A 14,785-nucleotide genomic window follows, 5' to 3' on the forward strand; every position below is an offset into this window, starting at 1 on the left:
GAGCTGCTGGCTAAGGTGAGGTGTGCTGAAATAAATCAAGTAAATCAAGTAAATCAAAGGGGTACTGAGGGGTACTGAAAGAAAAGCATCAGCCCTCAGGGTTTTAAAGGTCCATGCCCATTTGCTGCAGCCTTTTGCCTACAAAGTATGCCTATTCCATGCCATGACATCCTTATTTTTCTTTTCCCCTTGGAATAGACTGGGGCAAGCAATTAATCCTGAAACCACAGCAATTAGACAAGGCCATTTTTAGAGCAGCAGCCTGGGGGAGGAATGGCATTGTTCTGAGGATTCTTAAATACCCATTTGTAACGCACTTGGGTTCGGGGCCAGAAACATAGCCATGAGCTGCTGCAGTAAGCACTTTTGAACACAATCAACGCCCTGCTGTTTCCCACACGTGACCCTGGGCGAGTCACATGTCCTTTCTGGGACTCAGTTTGCTCATCTGTAAAATGAAGGGAGGTTAGAAGATCTCTTCAGACCTTTCTGGCTCCACGGCTTGAGTCTCTAAGTGCCCAAGATGCAGCTGTTGCCCCTGGGATGGAGGAGAGGAGCTCCTGGAGACAGGAGCTGCTGTCCCCACTGTCACGGCTGCTCTGGACATCAGGTATCGGGAGCAAGGCAGCTGTGTCTAGAGTCCCAGGCGGCAGCTGTGGGCAGCAGAGTCTCGTGCCATCTGTCCTCAGTCATGAGGGTACATACAGCCTCTTCTCTGAGACACATCTTGCCAATGAACCATAGCACCATCCCTCCGGCTGTACGACTGAGCAGCACCCAGAGGAGCTGCCCCCTCCCAGCGGCTGCTGCTGGTGCAGCTGTGGCCGACTGCCTTCTGCCCACCTCCCACTTCCGGTGAGCGGGCAGGGGAGGCTCTGGAGGGGCCATCTCAGCTCTATTCTTTGCTATGGCCACAGGGTTGCCTTTGAATGCAACCGGTTCTCAAAGCACTGGGATTCCATTTTGCTTAGGTTTTCATTTTCAAATCAGGGTTCCCAGCAGTCTCTGTCCCGTTGTAAGCAGTGACAAGCAATGGGAGACACACCCTGGCTGAAACTAGAGCTGGGACTCCAAAGCTTCATGAGAAGCTCCAGGAAGCAAGAAGGCAGGTGGGAGGTGGAGGGGCGGGGGATGAAAAGAAGAGGCAGAGCCGATAAAGGAAGAGACAGGAAAAGACAGAAAGGGCCAGGGCAGAAGGTGCTTCTTTTACTGGGCTGACCACCGGGCTGTGCGGGCTCTGGGTTGGCGTTGACAAATGCCTCACTGTGTGTGCAGTCCTGTGGCCTTTCTTGCCCGTATTTCAACTAGAGCATGTGCCCCGTGCAGGCAGGGACTCATCCCGCTGACGCTGATGTCTTTCTCCACTGCCCCGCAGGGCAGCAAGTACACGCGGGGGTGGGGGTGGGGGGGTCCTGTAATCGCTGATGCATGGTTTCACTTATTTCTCCAAATAGACGCATGTATCATAATTCCTTTAAAAAGCAGCAGAGGAAATTGAGGTTTAGAAATGCTGGTTTTTCCAAACCACACAGCTAGAAAGAATCAGAGCTGGAACCCACCTGTGGCCCTCTTTTACCCAAAGCTCATATTCTCCTCACCATGCAGCTGAAGGAGGGAAGGGAAGGGAAGGGAAGGGAAGGGAAGGGAAGGGAAGGGAAGGGAAGGGAAGGGAAGGGAAGGGAAGGGAAGGGAAGGGAAGGGAAGGGAAGGGAAGGGAAGGGAAGGGAAGGGACGGAGGGCTGAGCAGCTGTGCATACTTACAGGGGGAGAGGTTATATCAGGAGGGGTGGACATGTCCCCAAAAAGTTCTAGTTGGGTCACAGCCTGAAAAGATAAAAAGAGAATGATGTCACCACAAGGGAAGCCAATGCTGCCGGGCGCTGCTTTAAAATGGTATGACATTTTCCATCGCGGCTATATCAACAGTAAATCCAGCTGGTCATTACAATACCTCATGACCCTAAAGACAATGTCTGGGACGCAGCCAGAATCAATTCCTGCTTCAGGGTATCCGGCAGTTTATCTGGGGCTAGTTAAGGAGATTCAGGCTTAGCACCTCCCATTACCAGTAAATACCACCTCACGCTGACCTCCCATCAAGTGCAATGCTCTCCCTCTTCTCCAGGAGATAAAGGCAAGAAGGCAGTACCCTCAGTGCTTGTCTTTTATGAGTGCACACACGTACAAAGTGCCTTCGATGTGCTAAGGATAGTGAGACATGATTTTGTGACCACTTCTCAGCAAATGTTCCCCCAAACGCTAACCTGAGAGGTACAAATCATCATCCCCATTTTTACTGATGACTCAGCTGAGTCTCACAGAGGTGACCCCGGGGTCACCCAGGGCCAGGACTTGAATTTTCTGCATATAGAGCATGCGGTCAAATGACGGTCCCTGAAAGAGTCAGCCTTTAGGATAAAAAATGTAGTTGGAAGAAAAGAAAACATATCATTTAATACCAGGAAGGGCATCGAAAACAGCCCAGTATATACACTATTAATCATTGCTACCAACTCCATCACTGTAGACACTGTATCATCTATATCCCCATCCATCATACAGGAGTGTCTGAGCAAGGCCAGCCACAGCGGCAGAAGAAACCCTTTAAGATATGCTTGGAAATTAATCTGCATACACTTCCAGCTTCAGAGACCGTAGGGAGTCTGTGGCCAGGAACCACACAGCCTGCCTTAAAGTATATAATCATATGCTTTGTGCAAAACCTGCCCACTGAGGAAAAAACTCTTTTGGCTTCTCTCTGGATTTTAAGTGATAGTGACTGAGGGACCTAAAAACATCACTCAACAGAAAGGACAGGAAGAGTCTGCCTGCCTGCCATGCAGGAAGCCCGCACTTGAATTCTTCTGTAACCAGGCATGGCTAGGTCTCTACACTTAGTACAAAAAAGGATAGTTCTCTCCTACTGACGAGTGAGTGGGCTCTGGGCATTGGGAAAGGCCCCACATCTGGAGGTATATTCACTTCCAACATCTGCAACTCCACAGAGCTGTAGTTCCCTCATCTGGATGGCAGAGATGATAATATCTCCTTTGCGGATTTATTGACAATACTATTGACAAGACTTTGTTTGAAGTCTGTCTAAGCCTGGTTAAAAAGGTACATCGGGGCACCTGGGTGGCTCAGTCGGTTAAGCCGTCTGACTTCAGCTCAGGTCATGATCTTGTGACTCACGGGTTTGAGCCCCACGTCGGGCTTTGTGCTGACAGTTCAGAGCCTGGAGCCTGCTTCCGATTCTGTGTCTCCCTCTCTCTTTCTGTTCCTCCCCCACTCGTGCTCTGTCTCTTCCTCTCTCTCTCAAAAATAAAGATTAAAAAAAAAGGTACAAAAGGCTCTTTTTGCTGAAAGCAGCTTAGATCGGTTAATGTACTTTCAATTCTTCCCTTTAAGCTTTCAGACAGAATAATGGTGCTGGGCACATAGTAGGGCCCTACACACACACTCATCTCCTTCCCAACGACACAGTGCTTTGTCCATACACACTAAACACCTGTTGGGCGCCGGGAGCTGTGAACAGAATGATGAGAAATGCCAAGTCCCAGACTGCAGGGAGTTTGCAGTCTGGTGGGATGTTCCAAGGAAGTAGGTAATTTCAAGGTAATGTGTCAGGGATGGTGACAGGGGTCTCTGTGGGAGAGCAGAGAAAGGGAATCAGCTAGCTTTTGGCAAAGAAGCTTAAGGAGGGCTTTCTAAAGGGAACAGACCCCATCTGAATGAGAAAGGATAATCCAGGCAGGTGAACGTATATGAGCAGAAAAGGAGAGGGGCCTGGGAGGTGAGAGCAGGTGGGCAGCAAAGCAATTTGTACGGAGTGTGAGAACGGAGACCAGCAGGGAAGAGGCCAGCGAAGTGGACAGGACAGGGGTAACGTTGTGGTGGGACCAGACCCGGCCAGACTCTAGACACTTGCTTGTCTTCGGGAAAGAGGCTTTAGCATGTTTACAATATTTTATGTTATTTGGCAAAACTATGCCAATCCTTATGTTCCCTCCCAGATTCATAAAAGAAATACTTGTGTTTAATCAATTCAAATGAAGCTTCTGGGCTTCCTCACAATTGGGGCTCAATGCTTTTAAAATGGCCTACAACTATTTTCAGTGGTAGGAAAATAATAAAATGAAGTTAATAATTAAGTCACACAATTTACATTTCAAATGCGTTTGAACTCGTGGCACACTTTTACTAACATCATAAATATAATTTATTGGCTAATTTTCTCCTTAAGCACAACTTTTAAAATAACCTTCAGTCTTGAGATATAGACTTTCCTCTTGCCAGATGATTTTCACTCAAGGATTAAACGAGAAAAACATGCAGGGGCATAAAACATAGATTGTTATTTCATTCCATTGGATTTGCTGTTTAAATAGAAACTTGAGTTAATTAAATTTTATAGAAAAGGGGGATTCTTATGGCCATAAAATTAAAAATAATTCTAATAACCATATGTGATTGAGATCTGGAATCATATCTATTTTCACCACCACCCCCCCCCCCGCCATGTTAGCCCCAGTCCTTTTTATTTGTAACCTAACAAACCATGTTCCATCTGATAATATTGTTGTAATTAATCATTTTAATGACCTCAAGAGAACTAAAACTAACCATTCACATTTGTAAAACATTTTATAGTTTATAATACATTTTCCAATACATGACCATCATGTTTGACGCTCAGTGAGCCCCATGGTGTTGCACTTTGCACGTAAGCTGAGACCAGGAGATGACACGACTCGTCTGTGATGTGGGAGTTAAAAGAAGCTAGGCTTGACCCACAGGCCACGCAATGCCTCGTTTGTCTGTCACTTGACAAGCCCTAGTTAGGTGGCATCCTAGATAATGGGAGTGTGGCCACAATGTTCTCTAACCAGAAGCTGCGGTTCCTAAAAGGTCTGCTATGATGGACATCCGCCTAAGGGCTCTCAACTGGAAGGCCAGCTCAATATGCCCATTCCCCTTTCCATTACCAGCACTTTAGACATCTTCAGGTAGAGATGTGGCTGTCGACGGTAGATTCTGCGGTCTTCAGGTCCCGGGTATTTTCCAGGGTAAGCAGATTGATACTAGAAGCTGCCAAGCCCAGTGAAGGGGACAGGGATAACTCGGTTGTTGAGGAGGAAGCCCCTCGATATCTCCCGTGGGCCAGCTACTCCACAGCCATTCTTTGATATGGACAAGCAATGGTTTCCGAATAGTATCTAGAGTGCTGTGCCACTGCTGTTTCAAGATGAGTCCCCTGGTCCCTCGTTCAACTAGACGGCTGCAAGCAGACTCCTAGGCCCCTCCTGCAGACAGATTCTGAAAGCGCCATTGATGAAGGCGGAGATGTCCTTGGCTGACCCCCAAAACACATTCTCACAGACACACTCCTTATGTTTTGGCATCAGGAGCTCCTTCATGCAGGAAAAGTTTGGAGCCCCTACTGTTCATCAGCTGCTGTACTGAGAGCAGGGGATATGGGCCTGCTCCCATCCCTACTCTCAGGGGCTGGTGGTTGTATGGAAAGACAAACCTATGGACAAAATCAGGGCGGTGTGATGGAGAGGACAGATACAGGGTCACAAAAGGAGGGGCCATCTCAGGCTCTTTGCACATGCTCTTCCTTTTACCGAGAACATTCAATTCCTTCCCCAATTGCCTTTCCCACCCATCCTTCCGGACACAAATTAGGGGATTCTTCTTTTTCTGGGCAGTGCTTCCTAACTCAGTTTGCACCCCGTCCCACCATCCAGAATGGCTTATGTGACACTCTTAGGTCAGGCAGGGATTCTCAACCTTGGATGTACTTGAGGGAAAATACTGATGCCTGGTTCCTACCTCTAGAGATTCTGAATTAGGTGAAGTACAGCCTTGTAACTGGGACTTTAAACTCTCTCCTGGTGATTCTAAGTGACAGCCATGGTTGAGGACCCCCTGTCCTACAGGCTTCCCAAACACCCTATTCTCAGGGGTGATAATATGCACTGGCCTATGTATCAACCGATCTGAACAAACATCAGCAGCAGACCAGTGCCCCTAGTCCAGGGTGTATCAACTGAACAGCAGCCTCGCCTGGTTTTTATTCAAGTGGGTGCACTTTGCACATCCTGTTTATGTGCCTGACCCCCTGCTATACTACATTGTACTACACTATACCAGGCTAACCTGCCCCGTCTTTCCTATGCTGTGCGGTGTGAGCTCCTTGAGGACAGAGTCTGTGCCCTCCTGCTCTACCGAACCTCTAGCATCTATCAGAGTTCCTGGGACATTCTGGGAGCTTGAAACATATTTGTTGGATGAAAACAAGAACGTGTCAGTTCCTCTGCAACACAAGCTCAGCACGCACACACGTATCAACATACACATGCCATCTGACCTCATCACAGAGCTCACCTGTGAACATTAGACTAGACACCCCCGGAGCACAGCCGGCACCTGCCATTCACGCAGGCTGGATGAGAATATGGAAGGCATGAGAATGGCCAGAACAACCCTCATTTAACAAGAGCCCGGAGGCCTTACCTTTGTTGCCTCTAAAATCTCATCAAAGTCGGTCGGCAGGTTTCTGTTCTGTAACCACAAGGCATGACTTATGAGCATGAAATGAACAATGGGATGATGACGTGGAATGGTTAACCGGGCAGGGCCCTCTCCTTCTTACCGGGGTGGCCGCAGCAAACCGTTCTTCAAAATCCTCGAATGGATGGCCGTTCTGAAAGGGTAAGGGATGATGAATGAGGACGAAGAGCATGACACACAAATGGCATGGATTTATGAATGAGGATGATGGCATCTGCAGTTACACCAGGCAGGAGCTGTGGCCAGTGTACTAGGAAAGCCCTGGACGTGTTCCCAGCAGAAGCGGGTGATACAACACGGGCCTGATTAGGAAACACAGCAAGGGTAAGTTTGTAGGTTTCAAGCCTATCTTCCTGCGATTACAGACATTACCCAGCCAGCCTCCATGGTGGGGGGGGGGGGCAGCAGATAAGAGCACGATGTTTAGGGGCACCTGGGTGGCTCAGTCGGTTGAGCGTCCGACTTCAGCTCAGGTCACGATCTCTCGGTTTGTGAGTTCGAGCCCCGCGTCGGGCTCTGGGCTGATGGCTCAGAGCCTGGAGCCTGCTTCCGATTCTGTGTCTCCCTCTCTCTCTGCCCCTCCCCCATTCATGCTCTGTCTCTCTCTGTCTCAAAAATAAATAAACATTAAAAAAAAATTAAAAAAAAAAAGAGCACGATGTTTACGCTCAACATTTTGGTTTTACAAATTAAAAATACTACCATGTGCTTTAGTCAAACTCTGGAGCAGTCTGTGACCAGCTGGTTTTGTAAGTGCCCTGCTGCATGTTGCCCCTATGCTTGAAATGCTCTTCTTCTCACCTCTGCAAGCTCAAAGCCCAGCTGGAAGGCCACCTCTTCCATGAAGCTTTCCTTGATCCTCTGAGCTGAAAATCATCAGAGGGATGGGACATCCATTGTGTTTCCTGGAGCAGGGACCAAGCTGTATTTATTCCTGAATCCTGGCTGCTCACAGAGGAAGTGGCACATAGCCATGCTCAAGAATACAGGAATGAATGCACGTTGTAGAAGTAGCTGGCAGGTGACCAAATCTAATCGTTTTGTTAATTTTCTCATTTTACTGTTTACGATTATTGAGAATTTGGCTAAACCACCTGATACTGCTGCAATGGCATTCATTTATGTGGCTCAGCTGCAGGGGCCTTGAAGGGACACGAGCCTCTCCCATGAGGCTATGAGGCAGGCTCTAGATAAACACCCTGCAGAGTCACAAATAATTCTAAGCTCCTGGAATGCCTCCCCCAGTAGCCTTGTGGTTGGCAGTCTCTCTGGCTTCCCAGGGCCTTAAGGTCCCTGTAGAGCTTACCAAAACCTTGCTCTTTTTGGTGCAAATGGACCACTCTGGCCTCAGTCCAGGGAACCCAAAACACTTCACTGTGGGTCCTAATAAAGGCACGTGTCTTTGGTCCTGCCCTGCTTTCTCTACCTGCCCCCTGCCTTGACCTTTCCCAAGTGATCTCCCGAGGTGCGCTATGTACCTCCTCCAGGACCTATAGTAATAAACTTCTCTAGTACAATTTCCTTTCAGTCTTTTGTTGTTCTCTCACCGTCTGATACCTTGGTGGTCTGCTAAACAAATATTAATTACCAAAGTCGCAGTGATAATATATATTATAGATAATATACATAACATCTATTATATATATGTTTTTAATCATCATGTTTTGGTCACTATGTACAAGCTAATTACGTTTTGGATGGTATCCAAGTCGTGCAGCATTAATATAAATCTGACAATATTAACACTGAAATGGAGTTATTATGCATGAACAGAAAGAACTGAATCATTTCCCACTTTGGAGGAGAGCTTCCTGTTGGCAATGAAGGAGTGGAGAAACCATCCCCCATAATCATCTCTACCCTGTCTGCAGAAAAGGTGACTGTTAGGTCAGTCAGCCCCATTTACAGAGAAGCAGGGCCAAAGACCCAATGTGGCCGTGCCTACCACAGCCACCACCACTTCTGTCCTCAACCACCTGCTTCCATCAGGCCCTGGCTTGCCAGAGGTCAACGGTAGCAAAGAGGAGAGGAAGGGCAACCACATCAGATAACCACATAAATTATTGTGATGATGATTCTATTTGGCCAGAGGTGGAGAGAGGTAGTGAGACAGTATTAGCCTAAGTGATCCTGTAATCTATGGTGTGGCCTAAAAGGTTAAGGTTATGTCGCTACATCCTTTATAAATTCACACACTTCTAGGGATTTATGGCACAGCCCCTACCATCTAGCTCTGGGTCATAACTTTTAATAAAAACATTTTTTAGTGTCCAAAATCTCATTACATCTGTCCAATATAAAAAAGCAAATGGCTTCAGAGCATGATGGATGAATTAAATAAATTTGAAAAACAGCCTGTTGTAGACTCTCATAAAACCCCCACCATATAATGAAAATGTGTGAGGATAACCAGCACTGGTGTGAGTCCGTCACTTTCCTGGTGACAGAAGAGGTGGCCTTTGGTGAGGTGTGGGACTGCGGTGTGAGGAGGCCATTTCTGTCCATTCAGACGAAGCTCGGTCTGGGCGTGTGAGGTGAGCAAAGGCATCTGTCAGGAGTCACGCAGATGTGGGCTGAACCCTGGCCGTGCCACACGTGGGCTGTGCGATCCTGGACAAACCGGTCAGCCTCAGTTTTCTCGTCTTTAAAGTGCGGATGATAATGCTAACATTGCCTCAGGTTTATCGAGAGGATTACTTGAGATGTGTGTGTGAGGTCTCGTTTGGTGCTTGGCACATGGTAGATGTTCAATAAACAGGAGCCATTCCTAGTATCGTCTCAGCCTGTGTCATTTGGCCCGCTTTTGGGATGCAGAGGCACACATTTTTTAATGTTAGGAAATGACTAGTATATGACATTTGGAAAATGAAAGAGGAAGAAGAAGAAAAATCTTAAGGGAGGTCCCTCTTTAGAAAGTACCCCTGTCTGAGAGCCCAGACCAGATCCCATGTAGAAGGATGCCCCACATGTCCTGGCCCTCGTCCTGATCCCCTCAGTCCATTCTTGACCCTGCCTTCTTCCTTGAATCTCCTTTCTGGCCACAGTCTTGCCTGATCATCCTCCTGTCCTGTCACCACAAGCACCTTCCTGTTGTGATCCTGGCTCAGTCATTCCTTGGACCCCTTTCTTCCCGTCTGGGGCAAGCCTCAGGGATAGTCAGAGCATTACATCCAGCCAGTGGGGAGATCGTGCCATCCATGCACTTCCTGCCCGTTGAGTCTCACGGCCAGGACCTGGGGTCCATTCCCAAGTCCTCCCAACTCACAGCTTGCTTTACCCACAATTACTATTAGAGTTTTCATTCACTCATCTTCAAGTCTTTTCCCCACCTTATAGATTTCTCACACTTATTATGGTGGCAGGCATGCAGCTTTGTATTCTACTTTTCAAGACACAATACCAGCTCACATTTACTCAAACCATCCACTTCCAGTGAGGATGTAACAGAAGAGGCTCTCTTGTGTTGTTTCAAGACAGTTCTAGCCTGAATCTTCATGAAGACATGGAAGTAAAGCCTCCACTGGGAGTCTATCTTCCCAGAGTCTCTGTTGGGAGCAGTGGGGACACTGTTGTCCCATAACTGAGTAGAGTAACTATTAAGACCAGACTCACGTTATTAATCTTACAGCCAACGTGACAGTTGATGAGATGGGACGTGAACACGTCAAAAAGGACGAAAATATATCTACGGCTGCCAAATCAGAACCTCGTGTGGTTCTCACCCCTGGCTGCACAAGGTAATCCTTTAGGGGAGCTTTCTCCAAACTACTGATGATGCCTGAGCCCCGCCATCAAAGATTTGGTTGTAATGGTCTGGGGTGGGACCCCGGCATCAGTCGGTTCTAAGAGATCCCCAGGTGACTCTAACGTGAAGCCAGACTTGGGAATCACTGTGCTGGGGAATGAACTCTCTGTAGGAATAATTAGTGAAAGTCCTACTGGGAAAACTGAACACATCTTGATTGATTATATAATTGATTAATTAATTTCTTTAACAAACACTCACCGGGTACTTTTCACATGCCAAACTCTGGCTAGGCACTGAACATACAGAGACGAATAATACATGGTCCTTGTTCTTCTGAAGCTCTGAGCAGAGCAAGAATATATAATCATTCTAGTTTGGGAGTGGGGTAGGAGTGGGACAGGGAGGGTGCAAGGCATCTAGATCTAAACTCAGAACTCAGGCCAAAGCTGCAAAAGAATGAATTCAATTACCCACTTAGAAAGCTCAAGAGAAATGGATTAACCTAAGTGAGTTGTAACTACACCAAAGTGGCTACTATTAAGGCACCTAGTGATTCCAGGCATTCGAATGCATGTGCCTTTTCCTGGTGAGTGAGCTAACAAGGAAGACACACGCTAATGAAGACGAATTCCTGCTGTGGTATCTAGGGATTTAGCTTTTTGTCACCTTTAGCCAAGAGTAAACAGCTGTTTTCCTACTTCCTGACAGACAGACAGACAGGCAGACAGACAGACAGACACACACACACACACACACACACACACACACACACACACACACCTCTGTTTGGCAAATGAAGAACAAAGTGGGGGTGGGGGTGGAGTTGAGATAGGGAATGGAAAATTTGATGATAATAAATGATTTCTCCCAAGAGCAGCCATGTCCCATAGAACTTTCCGTGTGATGGAAATTTCTATGTCTGCAATATCTAATATGGTAGCCTATAGCTCTATGTTGCTATTGAGCATTTTAAATATGGCTACTGGGACTGATGAACTGAGTCTTAAATTTTATTTATTTTTAATTAATTTCAATATAAATAGCCACATGTAGCTAGTGGCTACTGTATTTACAGTTCGGCTAGCTCTCTCTCTATAAATATACATTATTTATTTAAATTTATTTATTTTTGAGAGAGAAAGTATACAGTACAAACAGGAGAGGGACAGACAGAGAGGGAAAGAGAATCCCAAGCAGGCTCCTCCACATCATTGTAGAGCCCAACTTGGGGCTCGATCCAATGAACCATGAGATCATGACCTGAGCTGAAGCCAAGAGTCAGACATATAACTGACTGAGCCATCCAGGCACCCCAGAGAATATATATTTATAAAAACAACTTCCGGATGACTGAGAACTTTCTAAATCCTGGACATATTGCTTCCTTACACAGTCTCCTCTGTTCTTTTAAAGAATATCCCTACTTTTGTACTAACTGAAAAGATTCTGTTGGAGAACTGAATTCTTTACACAGTCTAGATGGTACCATGAAAACAAATGCATTTTACACAAAACAGCAGCCTTCTTCTGGTGTAAAGGACTTTTTCATTGACTGAGCTAGATATTTGTGGGGCTTTTTAAAGGAAATTAAGATTCATGTTTCAAGAGGAAATTCATGAAGCTTCATTATCATTACAACAGCATGGAGTGCCATTTAATGCCAACATTTTCCAGGCCTACTGAGATTTGGGGCCCAGTGGTCTTCTGGACCCAATGTCTTAATCTAATAGAAGAATCATGCTGCTTTGAGGATATGTTTCTGTAATGACCAAAAAATTGCCTAATTACTCAAAGTTGGAACTCATTTTGGCAGGTAATGGCCCTCCTTTCCACAGCTACCATTTTAGGAGCATCCCAGAGGTTGTCTGGAAGGTTAGAGGGGCAGAGAAATGCTTAGACCTTACGATGAAAGTTACGTCTTCCTGGAAGTGCCTCCCAGCGTAATACATCTGTAAATCCTTGGACAATGAAATATTTATATCTGGCTTCCTAGAAATTAAGTTCGTCTTTGAAACAGCCTTCCCCACCCCCACTTCTTTTTACTGTGGCAAGAACACTTAATGTAAGATCTACCTTCTTAACAAGTTCTAGAGTGTATAATACAGTACTTTTAATTACTGTCACAATGCAGGCTCTAGAACCTAGTCACCTTGCATAACTAGAACTTATACCACTGAATAAGTGGTATAAGTTTCCCCACTTTCCCCTGCCCCCAGCCCCTTGTGACCACCATTCTACCCTCTGCTTCAGTGTGTTTGGCTATTTTATAGATGTCAGATAAGTAGTATCATGCAGCATTTGTCCTTTGTGATTGGCTTATTTCACTTAGCGTAATGTCCTCAAAGTTCAGCCAACCTGCCACATATGGAAGCATGTCCTTCCTTATTAAGGCTGAAAAATATTCCATTGCGTGTTATGTACCATATTGTCTTCATCTGTCTATCCACCCCTCCCTCCCTCCCTCCATCCATCAGTGGACATTCAGTTTGAAATGGACTGACTATGCAAGGAGAAATTCAGGATGGGGACTGGAGGTGAAAGGCGTTTGCTAGTGCTTTATTCAGGTGGCATGAGAAAGGTGGACCTCTTGGAAGGTCAGTGTGCTAAGCTGACCTGACCAGTCTAATGTGCACAAACAGGGGGCAGCTGGGGCTCCAGAATCTGACTCTTGACCGTTAAGCTTCCCAACTTTACCCTAATGTCAAGAAAACCCATTTGCTTGCATTTGAAAGTAAAAGGTACTTCTAGGGTGAAAAGTTTGATGTTTTTAGGCCAGGCAGCGTGGGGGAATGGAAAGAGGGATGTCTGAAACAGCAGCTTTCAGTTCAAACTGCTGCCTCATCGTTGGCATTTCCCTGAAAACATCCTTCCTCACTCCAAGTCTCAGTTTTCTCCTTGAAACATAGGCCAATGTAGGGTTGCTGAGAGGAAACACCAAGAAGGTTGATGTATATGAATAAAATTAGCACAGTAGCTGGCAGAGTAAAATCTCAATGGATGACAAAACTACAGAAAGGGAAGGGATGATTGGAGGGAGGAAGGGAGAAAGAGGCAGAGGGACGAAGAGGAGGGAGAGATGGAAAGAGGGGGGAGGAAGGAAAGGGATGAAGAGAAGGAAGGGAGGGAGGGGGACCAAGGGAGGGAGTAGGGCGGAAGGAAGGAGGGAGGGAAGCAAGCAAGCAAGGGAGGATAGCCATGCGATATTTGCTTGGTAGGTGAGGGTAGACAGGTTCCAGGACATTGCATAGGTTTGGTAATACTGATCCTGGGAAGGGGCAAAGTCACCTCGAGGAGCTGAAGGTGCGACATGGCCTTCCTAGAACAGACAAAGCCCCAGCGGGCTCCTCCTCCGGCAACTTTCCCCCAGTGTTAACACTGGGGAGGCTGGACCATTCCGGGGGTCAGCCCCATCATTCATCCCTCCTACCGCATGCCCTTCTCCTCTCTCCTTCTCCATCTCTATTTCAGGATTCAGTTGGCAACACTACAGTTTCAAGCCCAGATATTCTAAAACAGCCATTATTTTCTTGAGAAAATGCATAAGGATGGGGCTGGTGGCATGAGTTGTAGGCTGAGGGTGGCTTTTACAATAAGATACTCAGAGCTAAGTAAGTTTGATCTCAGTAACAGTGATGATGGGTAGGAGACATGGATTGTGACTCCTACAAAATGGCGGGTGCAGTGTCTGGGGTGCAGTGGTGATGCCAGTGGTGTTTGTCATAGACTCTGATAGGCAGTCACTAAGTCACTCCACATCTATTTGTTGAGCAGCTAGGATAAGTCACAGTCCTTGACCTTATATCATCTGAGGGAGATGAAAAAGAAAACAGACAATTATCAAATGATTGGTGTTATGGTGTAACGTGCAACATGCAAAGCCTTCAGTATATAGCGCTTGGTTCACAGTAACGAACTGATTCGTGCCAGTAACAGCTACCACTGTTGTCTTTATTAGGAAACATATGGCATCCGACCCAATCTTCGGGGGTCGGGGAAACTGGAGGCAGCCGACAGTTTGAGATGGAGGCAGTGGTGGTATTGGGGATGTGACAGTATTAGTGATCATAAAGAGAGAGATGATGGTACAGGAATGTGTCTGGTGATAGCCAAAATGGGGCCAGTGATGGGCATTAGGGAGAAATGCTGAAAACACCATCCTGGCCATTAAGTTTCTGTAAGAGCACTGCGATGACTTCATGCATTTACACTTGTGGAAGCTTCCTGGGCCTGACCCAGGACCTCATCCCAAAGCTCTAATAGTTGACAAGGAGAATTTTAGAATGTGGAGTCCCCTTTCTTGTTTTAGCTCCTTTGTTAGGCTGCAAGATGGCTTTACTACTTGAGCGGCTGTCAGAGTGCAAACACAACTGCGTAGGTAGAGAGGTACAGAGAAAACCAAAAACCGAAGGGGAACAATTTCCCAAAGCTGGTAATTACTTGTTTTTAATGATCTCTTCCTTT

The 14,785-nt window shown here is 46.5% G+C and overlaps 1 protein-coding gene across 8 annotated transcripts in view; it reads right to left on the reverse strand.

The window, feature by feature from the left end:
* DAB1 (DAB adaptor protein 1) overlaps positions 1–14,785 on the reverse strand; it is a 406,170-nt gene that overhangs the window by 25,329 nt on the left and 366,056 nt on the right. For 7 of the 8 annotated variants that reach the window (XM_042997380.1, XM_042997379.1, XM_042997376.1 and 4 more), the window contains 3 exons: positions 6,659–6,709; positions 6,520–6,567; positions 1,762–1,824 (listed from right to left, as the gene is read on the reverse strand). In XM_042997380.1, the coding sequence (XP_042853314.1) occupies positions 1,762–1,824; positions 6,520–6,567; positions 6,659–6,709 (162 nt within the window). The remainder of the gene's footprint in view (positions 1–1,761; positions 1,825–6,519; positions 6,568–6,658; positions 6,710–14,785) is intronic. The other variant, XM_042997378.1, reaches the window with a different exon arrangement.

The sequence above is a fragment of the Panthera tigris genome, chromosome C1 (genome assembly GCF_018350195.1).
Source record: "Panthera tigris isolate Pti1 chromosome C1, P.tigris_Pti1_mat1.1, whole genome shotgun sequence".
NCBI classification, from domain to species: Eukaryota; Metazoa; Chordata; class Mammalia; order Carnivora; family Felidae; genus Panthera; species Panthera tigris.